This window comes from Xyrauchen texanus, chromosome 9 (genome assembly GCF_025860055.1).
Source record: "Xyrauchen texanus isolate HMW12.3.18 chromosome 9, RBS_HiC_50CHRs, whole genome shotgun sequence".
Lineage (NCBI taxonomy): Eukaryota > Metazoa > Chordata > Actinopteri > Cypriniformes > Catostomidae > Xyrauchen > Xyrauchen texanus.
This window is the reverse complement of record NC_068284.1, coordinates 19,234,188-19,259,656: the sequence shown is the minus strand read 5'-3', so window position 1 is coordinate 19,259,656 and position 25,469 is coordinate 19,234,188. Positions and strand designations below refer to the sequence as shown.

The 25,469-nt window shown below is 37.1% G+C and overlaps 1 protein-coding gene across 1 annotated transcript in view; it reads right to left on the bottom strand.

The window, feature by feature from the left end:
• Window positions 1-734: 734 nt before the first annotated feature.
• LOC127649150 (collagen alpha-1(XI) chain-like) overlaps window positions 735-25,469 on the bottom strand; it is a 121,596-nt gene continuing 96,861 nt past the window's right edge. Inside the window, exons 46-67 of the mRNA XM_052134117.1 lie at window positions 23,333-23,440; window positions 21,670-21,723; window positions 20,840-20,893; window positions 20,694-20,747; window positions 20,475-20,528; window positions 18,026-18,133; window positions 17,867-17,920; window positions 17,045-17,098; window positions 16,906-16,959; window positions 14,120-14,173; window positions 12,668-12,775; window positions 12,396-12,449; window positions 11,608-11,661; window positions 9,325-9,432; window positions 8,935-8,988; window positions 8,803-8,838; window positions 6,368-6,421; window positions 5,969-6,218; window positions 5,618-5,730; window positions 5,451-5,519; window positions 4,430-4,663; window positions 735-2,507 (exon numbers count right to left, since the gene is read on the bottom strand). Coding sequence (XP_051990077.1) covers window positions 2,361-2,507; window positions 4,430-4,663; window positions 5,451-5,519; window positions 5,618-5,730; window positions 5,969-6,218; window positions 6,368-6,421; window positions 8,803-8,838; window positions 8,935-8,988; window positions 9,325-9,432; window positions 11,608-11,661; window positions 12,396-12,449; window positions 12,668-12,775; window positions 14,120-14,173; window positions 16,906-16,959; window positions 17,045-17,098; window positions 17,867-17,920; window positions 18,026-18,133; window positions 20,475-20,528; window positions 20,694-20,747; window positions 20,840-20,893; window positions 21,670-21,723; window positions 23,333-23,440 — 1,929 coding nt within the window. The 3' untranslated portion in view covers window positions 735-2,360. The remainder of the gene's footprint in view (window positions 2,508-4,429; window positions 4,664-5,450; window positions 5,520-5,617; window positions 5,731-5,968; window positions 6,219-6,367; window positions 6,422-8,802; window positions 8,839-8,934; window positions 8,989-9,324; window positions 9,433-11,607; window positions 11,662-12,395; window positions 12,450-12,667; window positions 12,776-14,119; window positions 14,174-16,905; window positions 16,960-17,044; window positions 17,099-17,866; window positions 17,921-18,025; window positions 18,134-20,474; window positions 20,529-20,693; window positions 20,748-20,839; window positions 20,894-21,669; window positions 21,724-23,332; window positions 23,441-25,469) is intronic.

Here is a 25,469-nt window from a genome sequence, read left to right as displayed (position 1 = left end):
GATCTTTTATTTTGCTCTTGAAATTTAATTTTCATTCATAACATTTATTTAAGATTTTCCTCTTTATTCCATTGTAATTGTGCTCTCTGTCTGAAAACACCAAAAAGATCACTCTCCTGAATTAAATGGATGAGTGGATGAGTCCTCATTGTCAAGTGTTTCATATCGCTTTACAAAAATCATTCAGTACTCTTTATACATTCTCTATGTTAAATGTTCTTTATACGTTGTGTGCAGTTTTACACTAATAGTTTTATCTTTAAGTAATTCACTATAGTCCCTTCCTCAGGCTTTTCTTCCATTAGTCCAGGGTCACTAGTTGTTTGTCTGTTAGCATGCTTTGAGAAAATGAATGAATGCGTTAACATCCAAAGCACAACCAGTGCAGGTGCTCTTAGACTTCAGTTGCACATCAGGTGAATTACAAGAATTTCTGCTCCAGGGGCTAAACAACAATTTCTGCATGCACTTATAGCACCATGGCAACATCAGCTATTAAACAAATAGCACAATCTCAGCTCTAGATTTCAGCTTAACATCAGCATTCTGTTAGCTTGAAGTGTGTCCTAACCTCATCGTTTTCCAAAGTATGCAGTACTAGAGAGTGGACATGGCATCATAAAATGGAATGTGCTTCTAGTGGAAGATATAGCAAATGTTTTTGTCAATAAAACATTCCCCATGATGGTTGATGGTTTGAGCAAAGATGGTTTGAGCAAAAGTGAAATGGAGTAGAATATTTACTTGAAATGTACCAATCATTTATTCCACGTTTTACATAAATTATATGTTACACAAATGTGTAAGTCTGCTGTCATATATTTGAAGGGTTTTCAGGGACAAAGACAGAACCGCAAACACAATGAAGGCAAATAAAAGATAAAGCAAACAAAAGAACAGTATTACAGAACCACACAAATATGAACACATTTTACCACAGAAATATTTAAATATGAAGTTCTAGAATGCGATAAGCTTTTGGACATACAGCACATTAAAAAGCATGACTGATTGAATCACAAAGGGATTATTCACATGATTCAAGAGTCAACAATTATCACTTTGAATACAATACTGTCCAGAATCCATATTCAATATTGTTGAACAGCTGAAAAGCACTTAAAAAAAATGTGTTTTCATTTTCTGACTAAAAGGGTTAATCAAAGCAACCACAAAATAACAAAAGTTTAACAAATAGCCTATTTTATTTAAAATTCCCTGTCTCAAATACATAAACTTGATTATCTAACCAAGGATCTTGTATGTACAGGGTTGAACGTCTTTAAATTTGACTCTTATTTTAAGAGATTGAGGTATACTGTGAAGAAATTAAATCTGACACTGAGTTACTTTTCATCAAGATATTGATTATCACAGCATCATTGCTACCACTTGTGAACATAAAAGCTAGTGGAAATCTTCCGATCTCAAAGTGACAGTGAAATAACTCACTTTCAGTCAATCCTTCACTCAACGTTAGACATTGGACATAAATGCCCATATATTCCTGGATAGAATGGATACTCATTGTAAACATAGTGCTTAAATTGCTCAATATTTACATAAGGGATACTTTATAATTACAAATATGGGTTGTTTGAAATGCTTGTTTTATTTTATAGTAGACAGGGACACTTGATTGATTGACATCTGGTAAAGAATGCTGATTCACTGGTGGTTTTAACAAAATGAAAAATGAAACAAAAACACCTAGAGAAAAGTCTGTTTATAGATACCAATATTTTATCAAATCACTTTTGTTACACATGCAAGATTTTAAAGGCAATTGAGAAAGAACAATATTGTACAAAACAATAATTACAGTTTTACCAAAAATGCACTTTCAATAGCACCTTAAATGTTTGTTTGGGTGTTTAGAACAACAGCACACCACTGTGGTTGTCTTTCTTGAGCAGCACCTGGAGGAGGATCCGTAAAGGATACAGGGATTAGGAGTAGGAATGGGATTGGGAACATATTCAGGATTGGGATTTGGGGAAGGATTGTGATAGAATGAAGGATTCCATTAAGGAATTGGGACTAAAATAAGAAGTTTGGAAACAGGACAAGGATCCTACAGGTTCTATGCTGGGTAGGGTGTTGAGAAAGTAAAGGAATGGGTCCTTCTTCTTCTCCTGAAAGTGTGCCACTGTCCACCAGGCAGTTCGCGTCCTCTCTCACAATTTTACTCCAAAAGCAGGTTTAAATCAGGTGATCGGGACCCACCAGGGTGATGAATTGTCCATGGAAGATTACACAGTGTGGGTGCTGGTGTGTGTTTGTGGAAAAGGAGAGTAATTAGGGGCGGGGGCTCTTGGCTGGCAACATTTCTTGACCTTTGCCAAAAAGTTAGTTGCCCTTTAGCCGAGAAAGCAGACAGGGCCAACCTCAAACCCAAACCTTTGATTAGTTTCCCCAAAGTCATTCAACATGACATCAATTATGGGCAACTGGTCGATGCGAGGAGTGTTAATTTCCATCACAGATTTGGAATATCCCTGCTTCAGCTGAAATAAAGAGAGAGATGAAGAGTTATATAGTGTGTTATATAGCATTAAAGGATTAGTTCACCCCAAAATGAAAATTCAGTCATTGTTTACTCACCTCTGCATTGTTACAACCCTATATTACTTCCTTTATTTTTCTTGACACAAAGGGTGAAATTGTAAAAATAAAAATGTGCTCAATGATGTCATACAATGGCAATTTATGGTGACTACCTCTTCAAGCTTCAAAAGAAAACAAAGGCATAATTCAGATGTCTAATAAATTATTCCATTAGACATATGATTGTTTTGAAAGCATACAATGAGGTTTGGTGAGAAACAATATGAAATTGAATGTATTATTTAGTGAAACTGTAGACTGACATTTGATCTCCTGTGCCCGTTCATGATAGGGCATGAGAGCAACAGTTCAAGCAGTCCCCTCGCGGCATGGGGTGTTCAAGCGAAAATTTATTTTGTTTATCTAAAAACAGGCCCACTATAGCAATAGTGACAACAAAATAAACAGAGCTGTACAAAAACCAGAGAAGAGAACTTACGAAGCATGTCTGAAGAGTTTGTAGTCTAAGAATTTATGCATTACCATGCCCAGCCTTGTTTTTTTGAAACAGAGTCCTCAATCAAACAGAAACATAGATGAGGCTACAGGCAGCCTCAGTTGCACCGTTTCAGATTAACATAACAAAGATACATTATAATGCATGTCGTTTGACATCAGGTTAGGACACAGTGTGACTGAGGCTGCCTGTGGCCTCATCTATGTTTCTGTTTGATTGAGGACTCTGTTAAAAAAAAAAAAGGCTGGGCATAGAAATGCTACAAACTACAAACTCTTCAAACATGTTAAGTTAGTTCTGTTTTCTGTTTTTTGTGCAGCTGTGTTGTGTTCTGTTGTCACTATCACTGTGGCGGACCTGTTTTTAGATAAACAAAATGAGTTTTCACTCGAATGCCACATGTCACGAGGGGGCTGCATGAACTTTTGCTCTCATGCTCTATTATGACACAGGAGATCAATGGTCAGTCCACAGTTTCACTAAATAATACACACATTTTCAGTTTGTTACTCACCAAACCTTATTGTATGCTTTCATAACAATCATGAGTCTCATAGAATAATTTATTAGACTTCTAAATTATACTTTTGTATTCTTTTGAAGTTTGAAGTGGTAGTTACCATAAACTGTCATTGTATGACATCACAGAGCACACTTCTTTATTTTTTTTAATTTTTTTTTTACACATTTTTAGTGTTAAGAAAAAGAAAGAAAGTCATATAGGGTTATAACAACACAGGAGTGAGTAAACAATGACTAAATTGTATTTTTTGGGTGTACTATCCCTTTAACATACATGACAGGGCCAAAAGTATGTGGACACCAAAACAGCACACCCATATATCGTTTAATTTCAAAACCATTAGTATTTATAGGGAGTGGGTACTCTCATTGCTGCTATAACAGTTTCCATGATTTTAGAAAGCCTTTTCACTAGATGTCAGAACATTGGTGCAAAACTTTTCTCCTATTCAGAAACTAGAGCATCAGTGAGGTCAGGCACTGATGTTGGCTTGCAGTCTCCATTTCAATTCCCCCTAAGGTGTTAATTTAAGTTCAGGTCTGAACTTTGTGCAGGCCAGTCAAGTTCATCCACACCAGACTCAGTAAACCATTTCTTTATGGACCTCGCTTTGTAGACAGGGGCATTGTCATGCTGGGACATTAAAGGTATGCCCCATTCTACAAGAACAGTTTCTTTGAAGAGATTGAATAGCTCTATGCTTGATTTATGAACCTTTTAGTAATGAGTGTAACTAAAATACCCAAAGCTGTTTATTAAAAAGGGAAGTTCACACACTTATACTTTATGTAGTGTATATAGAGATGACCAGCATGTAGATCAACACTGGCTCATTTCCTTACCGAGCAGCCATCTGAAAGAGCCTTGATGAAGAGGTTGTTATCATTGGACATTTCCTCATCATTAGAGCCCAGGAAGCGCAGCGCCTTGTCATAGTTGTCCGCTTTGGCATCATACCAAGCCACAGACTGATGACATATGTAAGTGAAGTTCTGCCTGGCAGAAGAGCTGAGCAACTTGAGGAACGTCATCTGGACTGTGTTTATGGCGCTATCCTCAACATCTACATAGGACAGCTGAGGCACAGACAAAAACAGGGATCAAACATCAGCCCTGCACTGTAAAAAAGTTTTCATCATTTTTGTTTGCAGTCATTTAACTTGTCACAAAAATTTTTGTACGTTGTAAATATACTTAATTTTCAGAGTCAGTATTTACACTAAATGAGCACTTTGTTAGGAACACTATGGTCCTAAAAAAAGTGCACGACGTGGGCTTCTGCTGTTGTAGACCATCCGCCTCAAGTTTCAACGTTTTGCGCATTCTGAGATGCTATTGTGCTCACTACAGTTTTACAGAGTGGGTTATGATTATCTGAGTTACCGTAGCATTTCTGTCACCTTGAAACAGTATGGCCATTCTCTGTTCACCTTTCACATCAACAAGATGTTTCAGTCCACAGAACTGCCACTCACTGGATGTTTTTTGTTTTTGGCACCATTCTGAGTAAACTCTAGGGTTGTGTGTGAAAATCCCAGGAGATCAGCAGTTACAGAAATACTCAGAACAGCCAATCCAGCACCAACAATCTTACCACAGTCGAATTCACTAAGATCCAATTTTTTCCAAATTCTGATGGTTGATGTGAAAATTAACTGAAGCTCCTGACCCGTATATGCATGATTTTATGCATTGCACTGCTGCCAAATGATTGGCTGATTAGATAACTGCATAAATAAGTAGGTGCACAGGTGTTCCTAATAAAGTGCTCAGTGAGTGTATTTTACAGTGTGGCTGAAGATATGCTTTCAATATTGGATCAACTCTTAAGAGCATCAGTATAATAAAACAGTGGGCACTTACGATTTTTCCACGCTTGAATTCACTGAACCAAGATCCTGGGGACTCCTTCGGCCAGTTTGATATTCTAACCTATGAACAAAAGGAAATATGATTAAACAATTCACTAAGACAAGCAAGCTCAACATTTTGATTTTATATAATCACCGATAATGACATTTAGCTCTCACCCCTGAGGATTTCTTATCAGGGTAGATGCAAGTTTCTCCTCCTGCTGTGAAGTTACAGTACACTTTGAAGGCGTCTCCAGTGCATCCCATATTAGGATCGATCCAGAATTCTCCTATAGTCAAAAATATGTAGGTTAAGACAAATTTGGCTACTCTGCTGCTGCAATTAAAGATAGAAGTCATAATGTATACTATATAGATTTACTGTACTTCCAAATCTAACCATTTATTGAACCATTAGGTTTTCAGTTCAGACTTAATGGATTATTGTGTACTTCATAAGCTTAAATAAATAGCTAATTATGCTTTGATATACTAAAGTAAACTCATAAGTTCGGAACTTTCTCCCACCATCAGGGAAGTCTGGTTGGCTGAGTTGCAGGTCTTTGCAGGTTCTGGCTGGGTTGTCTTGTGTTCCCAGTGGGAACTTCATGCGTTCAATGTCCTGCTTGAGGTTGTTGAGGGAGCCAAACACATCCTCTATTCCCTCCACACCATAGTCCATCATTCCTGCTGCCTCATCGTCCTGCGTGTCAGGTGACCTCTTTGATCTTTTATTCATCTGGATGGGGAGGGGCTGGATGAAGTCACCGGGTGAGCCCTGAGTGATAAACAATAAAAGAGAAATTATCAATAACATTTCCATTTGGTCAGCTCCATAGGAGACATAAGCACATAAGCTAATTAGATTTCCAGCAGAGCTCTCAATGCCGTTCGATTTATTTCCAGACAATATAATGTGTCTCTTACAGGAGGGCCTGGTGGTCCCATTAAGCCGGGATCTCCCTTCTGTCCAGCTGGACCCTGTGGAAACAAAACAGTGAATGTTAACTGAAATATTTTAACTACTCATTAACCATGTATTATGGAGAGATTCTGTACTCTAAATACTTTTGGGAACCTGACATTTCCTGCAGTGAGACATTCTATAATCCTTAAACTAGCTTAAAATATTTTAAATAGCATTTTGGTCCTTCTTTTATTATGATGCATGCCTTGTGCAAACACTAATGACCTTGTATGATTAAAATACATTTGTTACAATGTAGGACCATTTAAAATGAACTAGTGAAGGCAAAAAGGTAGTGGAAAACATAAAAGGAAATGTTGACCAGTCACAGCAGCTGAAAATATACAGTTTTCATTATATGCATTCATACACAGTTTACCCTAAATAATGGATGTTTACATATACAGCTCTGGAAAAAATTAAGAGACCACTGCAATATTAGAAGTTTCTCTGGTTTCACTATTTATAGGTATGTATTTGAGTAAAATTAACATTTTTGTTTTATTCTATAAAGTACTGACAACATTTCTCCCAAATTCCAAATAAAAATATTGGCATTTAGAGCATTTATTTGCAGATAATGACAACTGGTCAAAATAACAAGATGCGGTGTTTTCAGACCTTGAATAATGCAAAGAAAACAAGTTCATGTTAATTTTGAAACAATACAATACTAATGTTTTAACTTAGGAAGAGTTCAGACGGAGAACAGTGGTCCCACTAAAACAATTTCAGAGGATCCTGGGGCATTTGGCGTACTCAGCGACGATCTCGCCGCTCGCGTTGATGCATATGAGACCGCTTCAGCACTGGCTTCAAACTCAAGCCCCGAGATGGGCATAGCGCCACGGGGCACATCATGAGGTCATCATGCTGATCTGCTGCCACTTGTTTAGACCTTGCATTTCTGCTGGCAGGGGTCCAGGCGCATCGTGGTTACGACAGACACCTCTGAACATGGCTGGGGTGCCGTGTGCAACGGGCACGCAGTCGCTGGCTCCTGGACAGGGCCACGACTGCGATCGTTTATCAACTGCCTCGAGTTGCTGGCAGTGCTGCTCACCCTGTGGAGGCTTCGGCCGTTGATCCAGGGCAAGCATGTGTTGGTCCGGACGGACAACACGGCGGCAAAAGTGTACATCAACAGCCAAGGTGGCCTGCTCTCACATCACATGTTGCAACTCACCCGACTCAAGTCATTGTGAGCCACTCTCATCCCGGGCGACCTCAACAGTGTGGCGGATGTGCTGTCGTGGCAGGTCACACTCAGAGGAGAGTGGAGACTCCACCCCCCAAGTGATCCAGCTGCTTTGGAGTCAATTTGGTCAAGCGCAGGTAGACCTGTTTGCTTCCCGGGAATCCTCCAACTTCCTGCTCTGTTATGGATGCACTGGCACACAGCTGGCCCCGGGGGCTTTCCCCCAGTGAGCCTACTTGAACAGACTCTGTGCCAGGTCAGGGAGGACGAGGAAAAGGTTGTCCTAGTAGCACCCTACTGGCCCACCCAGACTTGGTTCTAGGTTCTACCCTCCCGCCGTTTTCACAAGATCGTTACTTTCGTAACCTCCGTTCCCTGATGGAGGGAAGGAGATTGTGTCCCTCCTGCCACAACACTGAACACTCAGCTGAAATGGCTGGGACACTGTCTCTGCTCCTCAGCACAAAACCTGAATAAGTGGTTGTGAGCCAGCTCCTTTTGTACCCGTATGTCCAGGGGAGTGGCATGCAAATTCTACACGCCAATTCTCATTGGCCTTTTCTCAAAGATCAGACGTGTTTGGGGCTTCCAAGCGTGACCCCAAATGTCACTACATTGTTACAACGTATCGTTCCCTCCATCAGGGAACAGAGGTTATGAAAGTAACCAGGACGTTTTCTTCCAAGATAACCTTGTAAGTGGCTTGATTCATGCGTCCTTTACAAAGACGAATCTTCTTAAGGAAGGCTGGAATCGGGCAGATTTTGAATTTTTGAGCCAGGAGTGGCATAAATCACCCAACAGCAATGTGAAAGATTGGTAAAGAGCATGCCAATAGGCATGAAAGCTGTGATTGGAAATCAGGGTTATTCCACCAAATATTGATTTCTGAAATCTTACGTTAAAACATTAGTATTGCGTTGTTTAAAAATGTATATAAACTTGTTTTCTTAGCATTATTCAAGGTCTGAAAACATGGTCTATTTTGTTATTGTGACCACTTGTCATTTTATGCAATAAATGCTCTAAATTACAATATTTTTATTTGGAATTTGGGAGAAAAGTTGTCAGTACTTTATAGAATAATAATAAAAAAGAAATAATCATTTTACTCAAACACATTTTTCCAGAGCTGTATATATACTATATAAATGTATAAATGTCCATGGGCATGTTATGTATCAACTACCAACTTACACTTGATCCTTTGGATCCCTTCTGTCCTTGTGTGCCCTGAAGATAGAGAAGCCAAAGAAAACAATTAAGCAAATGTTATGGTGGTCAAATGTATTAAATAATCACAGTACTATAGTAAAAAAAGCAGCTTACAGGAATTCCAGGAGGGCCAGGGGGACCAAGTGGACCAGAAGCACCAACAATACCCTGCAGTCAGTAGACAAAATAATGATGCAGTAGGTCATAATACTGAACTCAATGGCAAATCTATCCAGTCTATCATCTAAAAAGACAATACGACAAGATAAGTGCAGAAACATCAGAGATATTTGAGAGCAGTTATGGCCAATTATGACATGTTAAATAAATAATACAGCTTATCTTTTCAGAGCAAAATCAAAAGATCAGACAGTTTCGTTTAGGAATATGTAATCAATTGTATTTATTATAAAGATACTAAGAAGGCTAATTCTCATGTGTTTATCCAACAAAAAAGAAGAGACAGACACTGCCCTGAAATAAATCATAGTCTATGTCACTCACAGCATCACCCTTGCCTCCACCAAGTCCCTGAGGTCCCTGCAGTCCTCTGTCGCCCTTCTCGCCCGGCTCACCAGGAGGGCCAATTAGACCAATCAGACCTGGATGACCCTGGAAGGGAAAAGCGATATCTTAATTCTAAATCACTGTTTTTTTAGAAGCACATTGATTTATATAACTTTCAGATAAAATATTTATGAATTAGACAAATGTAATGAAATTTAATTTGTAAAAGCAATTTTCTAAAAGGAATATTCATAAATAAATAAATAAAGAATAAAAAATAAATAAATACATGTTGACAGAAAAGCTTAAACATTTACATAAATTTGCTTAGAATGTAAGTGATACTGTACAACTGTTCCCAAATAGACCTCCATTGTAAAAGGATACTTGTCAACACTTTTTTGTAAATATTCACAAACCGAGGGATGAAATTCTATTCTGTGTTAATCTACAGCTTTCCACTGATGCCGATGATAGAGATTAAGTTATGGGGTCATGGCGTGCCTTTTAATAATTTTAATATGTTCCTTGTGGTTCACTTATGAGTTTTTTGCACACAAAAACAAAAACAAACAAATACTAATATATTTGTAAAATGGTTATTTTCCAGCCTTATTTTGGCTCTGTTTTGGTGCTGATTCTCCATTAAGACTTGACAGTAAATGCCCACTGTTATGATTGGCTCTTTGCTCTTGACTGACATCTCTCCTTGCAATCTCACTGCTCACAGTTGCTGGGCAGGCTACAGATTTTTAGGTAAAATAGGCATTGATGTTGTTGTGGAGGCAAATATATACCATAGTGTGACATCACAATGTAGAGGAATTAGAGAAAAAATAATGTTGGCAGCTTACAAACAAATACTCTTTTTTTTTCCCAGTGAGGAGGAGGTTTTGAGTTCTGAAACTTACAGTATGTTTTTATAGGACAGTGAACTCTTATATGTAAAACAAAAATAAAAATCTAGGAAAATCTGATTCCTCATGTCATGACTGCTTTAAGTAATATTCCTTTTAAAACTAAAAATATTCCAAAAACTAAAATTTGACAAAATGAAACACAATTTAGCCCAAAGCCTATATTTCACACTAAATCAATTCAATGCATACATTAAGTCAATGGCTGCAATGGCAAACAACAATTTCACTGTGTGCAAAATACAGCACAACATTCTGTGTCTAAATATAAATCATATTTAAAGCTCAGAGAAACTGAGATTTGCTTAATTGCTAAAGTTTTCTTTCAACACCTGATATTTACAGTCAAGGCTTCTCCACAATATTAATACATAATACACTTTGGCATGTCATCAGGTTTCTTCTCATAAAACAGATTTACAAAGGTATACTGTATTGATTATGCATTGCATGAAGTGTAACCGTTTAATCATCATATGACACCACACTTAATCTACAGAACTAAGAGCTTGTTTATAGCTTGCCATTATGCAAAATAGAGATGCCAGTTTGGCCAGTTGCTCTCCTAAACTTAGAACTGAGCTCAGCATTATTGCAAATAAAAGTTTTGCAGTACCGTATGCATAGGATAATATTAGCAAAGGAAAATATGTTTACTGTAGAAAGCTGGAACTGTGATGCAGAGGTTTATGACTAAACTATGTCAGATTGATATTCTTGGCATAAGCTTATAGTAAACCTTCCATGATGTATATAACTTTTTATAATTGTAACTGTTAACACTTTGTGTTCAGATGTTATTTTACAAAGAGTTTTTTTTTTTTGGCACTTATTTAGAGTTTGCAGAGCCATTGTCATCATCTGTATGATTATGCAGAAAAGGAAAGAAAGTAACAAATCGTGTTCATGGTAAATAAAAGGTTATTTTTGAAGGTTGAGCCCTTCAATATGTCTCACCCCTACCTAATAAATATGGCAACACAGGAAGGAAAACAGCACACACCAAGACATTTCATAGTGCTTTATGGACCAGTCAAGACCAGAGAGCCGTATCTTTTATTTTCAGTTAATCACTTCATTTTCACCTCTGCAGAAACAATCAATCTACACCTGTAAATATTTTTTATGTCTTTAAATTTCCATTTGTTGCTTCTATGCACTTTGTACTGCTTTCTTATTTTTTGATAAATAAACTCAAGCTCAATAATAATTGTCTTCTTCATTCTTGACTTCTTGAAATAAGAACCTGAAGACTGCAAAAATCAAAATCGTACAACTTCACCACTAATACTTCTCATGGATCTTATAAACCTTGTAAAATGAAAAGAGAGGTTGCTATGAATACTAGTTAAACATACAGTACCTTCTCACCCTTAGTACCAGGGTCACCTTTCAAGCCAGGGAGACCAGGAGGACCCTAACATTAACAAAACACATGAAGGTTGTCACAGTTAAATACTAAATTATAATTATACAAATGAAATACAGTAACTCTGCTGGAAAAAAGCGAGCTTAAAGGTGCTGCAAATTATTATTTCTTTCATGGAAAGGTATGCACAATGTTTTCCTGCTCTCTAAAAGATATTAAGGAAATAAGTGTTGTAAGATATTATAGAGGTTTCTGTGACAGCTCTAGACTCTGTAAACAGCAAACAAAAATGTGACAGCAGGCCACGGTCTCTGGCGCTTTCTGCCTGTCAATCCTATTGCGCCTTGTCATAGTATTGTAGTTGCAGCGAATTATTGAGGTTTAATGCCATTCTTATGCCATGTTGCTCATAACAGTTGTCAGTTGAGGGCGCAATTTTGCTGCTGTTGTTTTTGTCAATCGCTCTGCTCGATGTCAGTCTCAATAAAGCTCATTTGGAACCTTTGGAATGCAGGTTTTGGAAAGAGGGGGCGTGGCTATTCCAACGGCTCAGCTTGTGGAAATTATAGAATGGTTAAAATCGCTTACAGTACCTTTAAACCAGCCTAAAGTTGACTTAACTGCAGCCTGGCCAAGCTGGTGTTTAGCTGGTCTCTCAGCCTGACCAGTGAACAAGTTCCAAAGGCCCTCCAAATCCATCAAAACATACCATCAAAACCAGCTGTTTAAGCTGTTTTGCCAGCAGGTGATCAACATAGTACTGTTTGAGCGTATATTCTTACCAATGGTCCAGGAGGACCGTCTTGGCCAGCAGCCCCAGGAAGTCCCTGCTCACCCTGAATGAACAGACAGTAAGAATTAGCACATTACAGTTATAGACACCAACATATGCAAAGATTATTACAAGGTACAAATACTAAAACATATAAAGTAAAAAGCGATTTCTCTAGACAAGCCTTATCATTAAAATTAAGATTTACCTCTGTACCGTTTTGATCACACAAAAGAATTACACTGACAATTTGGACAAAATCAGAGTTTCCAAAAGTCATACCACAGGACCAGGGATTCCACGTAAACCATCAGTTCCAGACTTTCCAGGAGGCCCTTGGGGGCCCACAGGCCCAGTCTTGCCCACCGGTCCCTCAGCACCAGCCTCTCCCTGTATGACAACAATATATGTAAGGGACAATGTACAGTCAGCCGATCATTATATGTTTGGCGGAACCCTAAGAGAAGCATTAGAGTTGGGGGCCCCAATTTAACCCATGTAGATAGGGATTTGCAAAATTACCAGCTTTCATAATCGACTAGTAGGTCGGTTGTTTGAAAGAATTGTCAGTAGATTAGAACTATAGAAAAACTAGTCGGTGATAATGATAATAATGCATAATAAGGCTTCGTTATGTTCAACATGGTAACAAACGGATATTCAACAAATAAATAGACTAAATAACTATAAAATTATATTGCACAAAACCATCAAAGTAAGAAAAGTAAGAAATAAGAAAGCCTCCAATACAAAGCAGCACGCAACTGCTTATGCATATCCTGAACGCAGAATGATGTGATGCAATGTAACGGAGTGCTTCAGGCGATACTTGCTGTACATTCAAAAGTGTAGAACTGCAATATTACTAATATTGCGGGTAAATATCTAGTTCACAACATGAAGTAGTTTAAACTACCCTTCTTCTTTAAAAAAAAGCAAAAAATCTGGGTTACTGTGGGGCACTTACAATGGAAGTGAATGGGGCCAATCCGTAAATGTTAAAATACTCACTGTTTCAAAAGTATAGCCCTAAGACGTAAACATTTTGCATTTTAACATGATTTAAGTGCGATAAAATCGCTTACTAACCTTGTAAAATTAAAGCTAATTGTACAAGTTGTCATGATGATGTAATGTAAAAAAAATGTAAAATGACTGTAATAATTATGATTTAAACAACTTTACAGTTCAAATTTTACATGAGTTTTAACAGAAGAATTACTCTAAGCGCTTTAATAAAAATAAAAAAGTGCCTTACTGTAACTTAGATTTTTGCTTTTTATATAGAAAAGGAGAGACAATAAAAATTATTTTTTTGTGGTTATAAAAATTATTCCACAATTGCTGTTGTTTGAGCTAAACTTAAAATATTCCTTTAATGAGATGACTAACAACGTTGGATCAACTAGTCATTCTGAAGAGCTCTTAGAGAGAGAAAGAAAAAAAAAAGGTTTCTTGTCACTTCTTGTGATTGAATCTGTAGTACAGGCAGGCTTAAATTGTCTTGGTATCCAATTAGGCTTTCTGGTGCTAAAATCTTTAAATAAGGATTTTAAAATAGCTTTTTATGTCTGGAACACTCAGTGTTGAGAGAGATTGGATTCATCAGACAAAAGCACACTCAGATAACTCATCAAGAGCTCAATGGGATAAAGGTTTTACTCAGCAGTATAAATGCCAGTCATGTCGTTTGCTTGTTCAGGTGGTATTTTAAATAATAGAAAACTGTCTCACCTTTGCACCCTTCTCTCCTTGCCTGCCTTCTGTTCCAGCTGGGCCGGCAGGACCCTTGAGGAAAGAAAAACAAAACTCAAACTCGGAACCTCAAAATAAGGATGATATGATTTATTTCATATTACAGCTTAAGTGAGTTATTGTTTTGATGTTAAAATACTTCCTATACCAGCTTAACATGTAGAGTCAACTTATTGTAAACAATTTCTGGGCTGATTTCCCTGAAAAAAAAGGTGTAAATCCTGTGTCAAAACATTGCTCTGTTTGTTTGAGCATCCCATTCCAGACCAGTCCAAAATAGCAACATTGGCTCAACCAATGGCATGAGATTGGAGTGGTATTATCTGTTTGTCCAATTAATGGGAAACTTGCTTGAAAGCAATCATTATTTTTCCTTTTCCATTCCGGTGACATAGCAGCCACAGAAATTACAGTTCCAGAATAACCCTCTTCTACGTATTAGTAATAGTAATGGCTACCCTGTTGAAAAGACTAACATTGCTGGTCACAGGAAATTCATGCTGGTCTTGCCTGGTCTTTCAAGCAGGATAATGGTGTTGGCAGGCATACAGACTCTAAGCATTACCATCCCCACATTTGTGAATGCTATCAATATGATTATTTAGATAAATCTGTGCTCAAATAGTGAAACACTTAATGCAGATTTAGTTTTTTTATTGCAGCGTGGGCACAAACACAGATCAGCCAAAACATTTTATAAAGCATGTAATCAATATGGGTGTGCACATTTAAATTCAGGACACAGAGAAAGCTTAGGTCTGGTGAATGAATCAGCTTCAAGTGCAGACCCATTTAAAGTTGCAAGCAAGGCGGATAAAAATGGAAAGCCCTGTAATGCATTTTTATTGCTATTAGCTCATTGCGCCGCTGATATGGGAGAATTCAATATTCAGACTTAACATGTATATACATTGTCCATACATCCCCACTTGTCTCAGTATACAGTATGGCAATAAACCTCACAACAGAACACCATTTAAACCAAATGTTTTTCTTCTGGTGCCATTGAACGGGATATTCCAAAAACTGTAAATAGTTACTGCAGTGCTTAAATGCAGTTTGCATTACAGCTAAGAGATGAATCTATTCTGAGCCAAGCCTTGAGGATGGCACCAGAGTTGACAATGACAACATCATTTCCTTTTGGCTATCACAGTGCTGTCATACAAGCAACTTTGGTCAATATTCTATTATAGAACTGTCTAAATGTCAGCTACAGCTGAACTACTCTTGAGCAATGCAAACAGATATGAGGAGACCATTTTCACAGGAATTCTTGGCAGTTCTTTACTCACTTACTACAGAGGTAAACTAAGACCCAATAAAAGACTACCCTGACTGTGCTCTGCTTTTAAAGATGTATTATTTGTGCGGCTCAAATGTGTTCAAATAGATTTGTTCCCCATAAAATGTACTTTTAACAAGGGAGACTCATAAAAGTATTGAAATGTTTTTCCAACAACAGCAATACAAACTAACAGAATTTTACAGTAACACTTTATAAAAAGGTTTTGTTTGTTTACATGAATAAATGCATTAGGTATCATGAACTAACAATGAACAATATTTTAACAGCATCAATTAATGTTATTAAATGTTAATTTTATGAACATGTTAGTTCTGGATGCAGCTACTGTTAACTTTACTGTTAAATTTACATAACTTTTAATTAAAAAAAAAGTTTATATTGATATTAAAATTAACCAAGATAAATAACTGCTGTAAAAGTATTATTCATTGATAGTTCATGTTAAATTACCAAAGTTCAGTCATGCAACTCTATGTGATTTACTCTAAATGATTTGACTTGTTATCTATTAGCCAATCGTCGTGTGAATGGCATAAGCTGATTGGTCCTTTAACATTTAATTGGTTAGCCAATCAACGTGTGTCACTCTCTTTGTCTAAAATTTAAATGGCTCAGTTTTGCAATTAAGCTGATTTTACTGCAGCGCACTGCAAGACTTTTTTCTCAGAAACCCACCTCCACCCCAGTTCCAAAGGTCTAGATCTGCTATAAGAGGGATAATTTGTTATGTCTATTTGTGCAGCACCATGTAACACATACCTGATGCAGCATGTCTTGTGATTTGTCTAATTGTGCAGATGCAGCATCATGTCCACTTGCTAACTCAGTATGTGTTAGTATGTTCTAGCAGTAGCAAGTCTCCGTACTTGCTCTGCAGCAGCAGTGTAGCAGATCTAGTCTGCCAGAACCAATATTCTAAGAGAGTTGTCATGACTGAGCTAATTTACTGTAGTTAATCAATGTTAACAAATATAATCTTATTGTAAAGTTTAACCATTTTAAAATTTGGTCATGCAAAAATTCACAATGCTAGGGTGTTGTGGGTGGTTGCCAGGGCATTGCTGCTAGGTTGTTAAGGTGTTCTAAATATTTTTATGCACATTGTTCTGTGGTTACTGGAGTATTCTGAGTGGTTGCTTACTCAACAGGGCCCACTCCAAGTCTCTATGATATTCTGGCCCCTAGATATGGCTCGGGTCACCCCTTCAATTTAAGTCTATAGTAATTATAGTGAAAATGTATATCAGACCTCTCCTCAACAAGCTGCATTATTTAAAGTATAATTTATGTCCATAGAACAAATGGGTAGTATAAGTTAATACTTGGGGTTGTACTTGGAGTGTTTGTTCAAATCCCATGACACTAAATATATGCAATGCTAAAAATGATGCTTGCCTCAGTAAACACCACTAATAAAACCAACTGAACACGCTGGTTCACAAGTTAAAATACTCACTCGCTTTCCAGGGGGTCCTGGAGGACCGGCTTCACCAGATGGACCAGATGGACCCTGTGATGTAAAAATTAAATAGCATGTTGAGAAAGTTTAATTATGCCTTGAACATAGCATATGATCCACAGTGATTATCACTCACAGGCTGACCGGCCTCGCCATCATCTCCCTTGTCTCCGGGAAGGCCATCCAGTCCCTGTGCGAAAGAGGATATTACATCAAAACTTTACACCTCTTTGTTCTCAATTTCACATAAATTCCAAATCATTTGTATGCACATACAAATTATTCAATCTCTGTACATTTTATACAGCATTATTACAAATATGTATAGGCTGACACTGATTATTGTTTAAATAATAAATAACATAAACATTTGCTTTTTAATTATACTGGACTCAAATATAGCCTGAAAAGGAGGGTTGAAACTAGCAACTATTTTGATAATCTATTAATCTGTCAATTATTTATTTGATTGATTAATGAGAAATTCCACATCCTACCCAATGCTCTCCTTCAAACAATGTAATATAAAATTGCAATATAAAAATTATATATAATTTATGCCATTCAATGTGTACGAAAATTGGATTTAGAACATCAAAGCACTTGATGTGGCAACCTGGCTACATGAAACTATATACCCTATGATGTCCCTCTTTGAAGTGTTTAACATAAAGTGCTTTTATCCACTGCAGGTTGCTTTGTTTTAGTTTTTTGGGGTTTTTTTATATGGTAAAATGTTGTGACTGATGATGGTAATATGTGTGCAGCGTAAAGACATGTATAATCAATAATCAATAATGAAAAGTCAACCACTATTAATTATTTCCAATTTAATCAATTTTCTGTTGCAGCCCCTACTGAAAATATTTTTTATTTCACACTTTTATATCACAGTGTATTGTTAGTTTTGAGTTAAAGAATAAACTCTTGTGTCTGAATATCTCAATATTTAACTTACACCAACACCTGGCTCACCAGGGGGACCTGGATCACCAGGAAAGCCAATAGGACCCTAAATGAGAAAAAATTAAAGAAAATAAAAAATTGGATCAATGCAGTATTATTGCAACTTTACATGCAGTTCATGAGCCATATGGGTCATCATAGTCTGACTCACTGGGTTTCCTTTGGGGCCGTCATCTCCAGGAGGTCCTCTTGCACCAGCAGGTCCTGCAGTTCCAGGAGGGCCAGCTTCTCCTTTCTCTCCAACCTCACCTTTGGGTCCCTGAAAAAGAATACAGCAAGTATTAACATCCTCCTTTCCATCCTCTATTATTATTAAGCTAAAAAATAACAGTGGAAGTCAAAGCTGATGCTCTGCTTTTATCAAGCCAATGTGGTAAATTAAATATAATGTGTTTGACAGGCAAAAAGAGAAAAGTGAAGGTTGTATCCTCTCAAAAGACAAACAATAGCTCTGAAATAAGTGAGCATGAAGCCTCACTGGCACGGTTTACAAGACATTGTCCTCTTTTGAATGTTAAAGGGTTAGTTCACCCAAAAGTTTAAATTCTCTCATCATTTACTCACCCTCATGCCATCTCAGATGAGTATGACTTTCTTTCTTCTTGTTTAACTACATTTTTATACATGAAAATATATATCTGCCTTTATATTTTAGGAAGAGGGTCTCTTACAAGGGAATGATTATATTTGGAGGTCCTTAGCATTAAAAAGATTGAAAAACCTTTGTGTTGAAAAGTAATGGAAAACCTCTCCACAACAAGGCACATCATTTGATGTATCATTTATGTCACCGGCACAAATGGTGTAGCACAAGTTATGTGCCTATTTTTTTTTTTGTTTTTATTCTCCCCCTTTTCTCCCCAATTTGGCATGCCCAATTCCAACTACTTACTAGGTCCTCATGGTGGCGCAGTTACTCACCTCAATTCGTGAGGCGGAGGACAAGTCTCAGTCGCCTCCGCTTCTGAGACCATCAATCTGCGCATCTTATCACGTGGCTCACTGTGCATGACACCACGGAGACTCGCAGCTTATGGAGACGCATGCTATTCTCCGCGATGCATGCACAACTTACCACAAGCCTCATTGAGAGAGAGAACAACTAATTGTGACCACAAGGAGGGTACCACATGTGACTCTACCCTCCCTAGCAACCGGGCCAATTTGGTTGCTTAGGAGACCTGGCTGGAGTCACTCATCACACCCTGTATTCAAACTTGTGACTCCAGGGGTGGTAAAGTTAGCATCAGTACCCGTTAAGCTACCCAGGCCCCGTGCCTATATTTAATATTTATAATTATTGTTTTATTCCTAAGCATGAGCAATAGTGATAGGACACAGCTAGTAGCTAGTTCATTCAAAAGTAACAGGAGTTATTTATAAGGCAAGTACCACTAATAGTAATTGTTTAACAAACACAGAGTGCTTCTTTGTGAAAATCCATCATTTAAGAAACTTACTGAAGCTTAATGCAAAAAAAGACCTGCTGCCAATGTTAAAAGAAAAATAAATGTAAGGAGTAAGTGTAATCAGAAAGCTACAGCATGATAGACTGTCCTCTTTAGTGTGAAAATGCATCAGACAAACATCAGCATTTTAGATGTTGATTTCACATAAACAAGTCTGTACAGCAGGCGGTAGGCAGAATAATGTCCCTGAGTGAAAAAGTATGATGATAACAGCAACCATCTGGAATATAAGTGATTTTCCCATCAGCATATTCTATAAGCTAAAGAAAAATATAAACATGTCCATGCAAAGCAGACTAGAATAAAAATTATTCACTACCAAGGACTGTAGCAACCTTAACCTGTCTGTGCTAATAATATCACAAGGTTCATTATGTGTGCTGAGTGAAAAACAGAAGTGTTCATGTTGTTATGTTCCCTGAATATCATTAGATTAGGCTCAGTTATTTGCCAGTCATATCCACTTAATGACCCTGTGTTATGAAGGGGTGCGGAAGCAGGACAAGACGGACAAGAGGTACGGATCCAAATGCGGTTTTTATTGACTTTAACACAGTCAATAAAAGGTAAACACAAAGGAAAGTCCACGATGGGAAAACTGGAAACTTAAAACACAATGAAACAGATTAAACACGATGAACCAAAACACAAAGAAAACTAAGAACTCAGGTAGGGAACACGGACCAGGCTTGGCAACATACAAGAAACGAACGACAATCGACAGAGACTAAACAAAGAACCAGGGTTTAAATACACAGACAAAGTGGAGACAGAACGAGACACAGGTGGAAACAATGATGAGTGCAGGCAGTGAGGGAGGCCGGGAATTGTGGGAAATGTAGTTTTAGACAAGGACAGTGAAACACGGGGCGGACAACAAAGAAAACGTGACATGGAGTGTGAACGGTGACGGGTGAAAAGGAAAACACGGAGCAGACAAGGAAACATGACAAGAATGTGAATAGAGAAACATAGAACACAAGACAACAGTGAACATGACAGAATAAAAGAAACTACAAAAAGACTACAAAACCAAAACCAAAACAGGAATTAAACTAAACTTCACGATGACAGTACAAAAACAAAAGACAACAGGGAACATAACACCCTGACACACAAACACATACTTACTCCTTGACCAGGCTCTCCTGGTGGTCCCGGGTTACCGGCCTCACCAGTTTCACCCTAGGGAATACATCAGATTAATGCTGTTACCATGGAGATAAGAAAATATGATTGTTCAGTTCTACTTGATCATCAGCACAATACTATTTATCTATATTGAAAATTTGAACTGAATTAAATTTGTGTTGATTTGTTGAGTTAAAATTGCCAGAAAAGACTTCTCACCTTTTCGCCATTTCCACCCATTGGACCGATACCACCGGGAGGGCCTGGAGCCCCCTGTCAATCAGATAACAACATTGCAGCTTCATATCTCTCTGATTTACTTGGAAAAGTTTCTACTTGGAGAAGTGTGTTACAATTAAACTCACATCTGCCCCGCTAGGACCTTGAGGACCTCTGGGACCAGGAGGACCAGGTGGACCCTATAGAGAAAAAGCAGAAATCATATTTTACCCGAGTTTGCAGTCTGAATTGAAGATGACAGAGAATCTGGGTCTCGCAAAATAATACAAAAACAAACACAACACGTCAAACATACAGCATGAACATTAGTGTTGGGTGTAATCCAATAACAAATAAATTAATTACTGTAATCTAATAACTTTAAAGTCAAAAAAGTAATGCAATGCATTACATTTTACATTTTTGTAATCAAATTACAGTTACTCACTTCAATTAATTTAATTATTTTTAAGTATTAAAATACATGAATTATGGTCCCTTAACAAGTCATTGTGAAAATAACGTAAAAGTAATTAGTTTTTTTAACTAATTAGTACTTTTCCAATGAAGTAATTAGTAAATTAATCTGAATACTATTAGATAAATAATAGGTAATTTGTAGTGGATTAATGTAGTAATTTACCCAACATGGATGACCAGTAAAGTATGATTCATGAACAATAAGTTACTCTTATTAGCCTGTACTTTAAATTAATGTGTCAAAGTATAGGGTAGTTGACATAAAATACTTTTTTTGACATGCCCTGTGGTTCATTAAGGGACCCCATGGAAAATGTGTACTTTCAAAAAAGCAATTCATTTTAGCATAAAATCTTAATGTTAATAAAAAACAGACCATGACACATTATGCTCCAACTAGCCAAATATGTATATGAAAAATATAGTATTATTTTGTTTAGTATGAAGTCAAGAACAATTAAGGGAAAACAGAATAACAACGAAACTATAAACTCACCATTGGGCCAACATCTCCATTTTCTCCCTTCTCACCTGGTGGCCCTGGCAAACCCTACAAGAAAGAAACATTACATATTAATCTGGCATAATAGTGTCCTCCCATAGAAAAAAAAGTCATTTTTGATAGCCACAAGACCGAATAAGTTTTCAGTTATGTTTGAAAACTTTGTCACAGACAAATTCCTTAGGAGAAATAAAAATAGAAATAAATGAGGCAATTGTTGATATATGGTAAAAGTGTGGAGCTATACAATTAATGTGGATTGCAAAACTCAGATTATTTGATCATGAAATAATTTGATGGAAAAATGTATGACTTTTGATTGCATACTTGATATATTTATAAATGTAATGACAGTCTGTGATACTGGTAAGATCTGAAAACTCTAGAAGAGATAAATCTGAGAAGCAGGAGGACTTGCTCTACTTGTAATCTCATTGATGTTAGGAGAAACCATTGAGACATTAAAAACAATATGTAAACATAAACAAACAACCTGTCTCACTGTGCCCAAAATGAATATTAAACATTTGTAGCTCTGAGCAGATGAGCAAACTCAATTTATCATAGCACATTTTGTTAATCAGCACTGGAAAGAACCTCATGGTAATTATCCCATTTGCCAGTGAATGTGAGCGTGACCCCAATGCTGCTTTGAAAACATGTAACACAAAAAGAGATAACACTTTGCAAACAGTTAATTTTGCCATGTAATTGTGTATGGATTAAGAGGTTTGAGCGTTGTTTGGATCATTATCGTAACCCAACAATCCTGGCAGATGAATCTCCATTGCTTATTGTCAACATCTTTTATTAGAACATCTCTAACTAGAAGGCTATTGTGGATCATTGTTTTGGCAGGCATGCTCTTTGGTACCAGATTATGCATAGTTTACCACTTAATTGTTGGATTGTTAATTATACATTTTGTTATTATTAAAGGACAGAACTTATATTTCAGTTAGTTTGAGGGGAAAAGGTTTCCTACTCTCTCCAAAGGTCACAAAGACAGCTAATAAGATTTATTTACAACTTGCTTTGAAGCAAGAATGGAATGTCTCTGTTCTAAAAAAGCTAAATCTCAACCCCTTAGCATGTTATTCAAAACTTGAGAGAAAACTAATTAAGATGGCTAATGTCTTTGCATCAAAAATCATTATCAAAGAGGATTGGTGAGAGGCACTAAGCCACTTAATAAAGAGACGCTGAGCAAAAACAATTAGCAGTTTGATGAATCATTGTTCCTAATACATTTGATTACTAGTCAGTTGATCTTTGTATGACTTTGTGATATTGCTGTGTTGAGTAACAGCCTTGGTCCTCATTGGAAATTCATTCCCTCATTATCCCCTTAAAACTTCAAGTAAACTAAAAGTGACGGAATCAAACAGCCAAATTTATTGCGACATAACTGAACACAGACTTTTATATGTTATTTAATATTGAATTGTATGAATTAAATAAAATGCATGCAACTGATCCATTATGTGGTCATGTGTGTTTTCGTTTACCTGAAAACGTGGTTTACTTCACAAAAAATTTTGGACCATATTTACACCTGTATTTGCCACTTTTACTTGTGATTGGCCACCCAAAATCGATGTTGTTAATACCAGGTGTAATTGAGATTGCTGTGGCTTTGTAGAGGTGATTAATGTACCTGCAGTCCGATGGGACCTGGAAGACCTGGAAAACCACGAGGCCCTTCATCTCCCTTCTGCCCAAACATACCCTGCTGACCTCTGGGTCCAGGCTCTCCATCACTCCCCTATCCAAGACAAAACAATAAGACAAAAATAACATAACCTCACACACTGACAGTCAACATCTAACACAAGCAGAGTGAGACAAGTTTGGACAAGATGTGAAGTACCTTACTCTGTGTACTGTATATTTAAAATCAGCTCGGTACCCAGGGATGCTGACCCCAGAATATCTCTCATACATTACTATACAGTGTATACAAGCACGAGAATGAGATCTGCCCCAATGAGACATCAAAAGCTGAGCAGAGTGCACAAGGGGTTGAGAACTTGAAAAGATGCGCCATTCAGTGGAAAGCCCAGAGGATTTCTGATGCTTTCTACTCTACAGGGTCAGTGGAAGGGTGTGTGCTGCTGGCAAACAGACATTTTTACAGTTTAAACAGTCACTAAATGAAGATACATTAGAGAGATGTAATGTAATAGCACTGACCGCAGGGATTGTATATCTTTAGATCATGTGACATCTGAATGGTAGGTCAGTACAGAACTTATGATTGGGCTGTTTGTATTAGAGATTTTGGTTGGTTTACGTTCCATATTGGAACAGAGTTTTCAAAATGGTGACTTCTATGAGAGGGCGACCTGACCCATGTAGAATAAAACAACTTTTTCTACGGTGCTGATATGACTAGGATTTTAGGGTGCTTTCACACTTGGTTCGATTGCTTGGACAGAACCCGAGTTCGTTTCCTCCCTCCTCCCCCTGCCCCCACTTTTCTCTGTTCACGTCATATTTTTTGTGTCCGAACCACGTTCCGATTACGTCATCAACGTGAGTACAAGCGGCAGCTGTTTACCACTGTATCTAGGTAACAACTGGAGAAGATGTCACTGTGTTAAGTGAAGTATTAAGGTTTGTCTCATTAGATTTACCACGAAAACTTGCTATGCATAGACCAACACTTGTGTTTGTCTCCCACGGATGCATTAAATGTGAAATGATGTGATGAATATTAACGTTTGTCTGCCGTGAGCCCACGGATGCGTTGGAAGAGATGTGAAGAATGTGAGCTGCTCTCTAAAGGCAGTGTATTTGGACATAGGTATGAGAAATACATTATACCATAATAATTGCAGGGAGCCTGCAAAGTCGCAAATTATACGCCATCACAAGTGGTTCACCGTGATTTTGTATGATTGTGTTCATATCAGCAGTGAACCACATTTGAGTTCACATGAACCGAACCCAAACCACCTTTTCAAGTGGAAAACAGCAGTCATATTATCAAAATGAAACAAACTTTGACGTCATTCAAGTCCGAATGAAAGCACCCTTAATCTCATTTAAGGGTATATTTAAGCATATCTGTCAAAAGTAAGTGTACAGTATTTACTTAGTGGGGAACATCATTTGAGCATAATAATCTTGTTTAGTCAAATATTCCAAACTTTTAAGTGATTTATGTAAACAAAACTAAAACTAAACAAAACCAAAATAATACTAAACAAAACTTAACCAAACAAATCCAAATGAAACTAAATGAAATGTAAATTAAACTAAAAATTAACTGAAACTTGACAAAACTAAACAGAACTAAACAAACATATGCAAAATTACTAACAAACTTGAGTCATCTCAGAGATGAAAGGAATATTCCGGCATCAATACAAGTTTAACTCAATGAAAAGCATTTGTGGCATAATGTTTACATTATGTTACAGTGAGACACTTACAATGGAAGTGAATGGGGCTAATTTTTGGAGGGTTTAAAGGCAGAAATGTGAAACTTATAATTTTATAAAAGCTGATACATTCATTCTTCTCTTAAAACTCATGTTTTATTTGAGCTGTAAAATTGTTAATATCATAATTTTTACAGTCATTTTAGGATTTGTTAACATTATATCATCATGGCAACAAAGTTGTAAAATTGGCTATAACTTTACATAGAAAAGTTATAGTGTAAGTGATTTTTTTACACTAAAATCATGTTTACATACATATTGCTTACACTTTAGAAACTTTAGAAGTATTTAAATGTTTACTGATTGGCCCCATTCACTACCATTGTAAGTGCCTCACTGTACCGC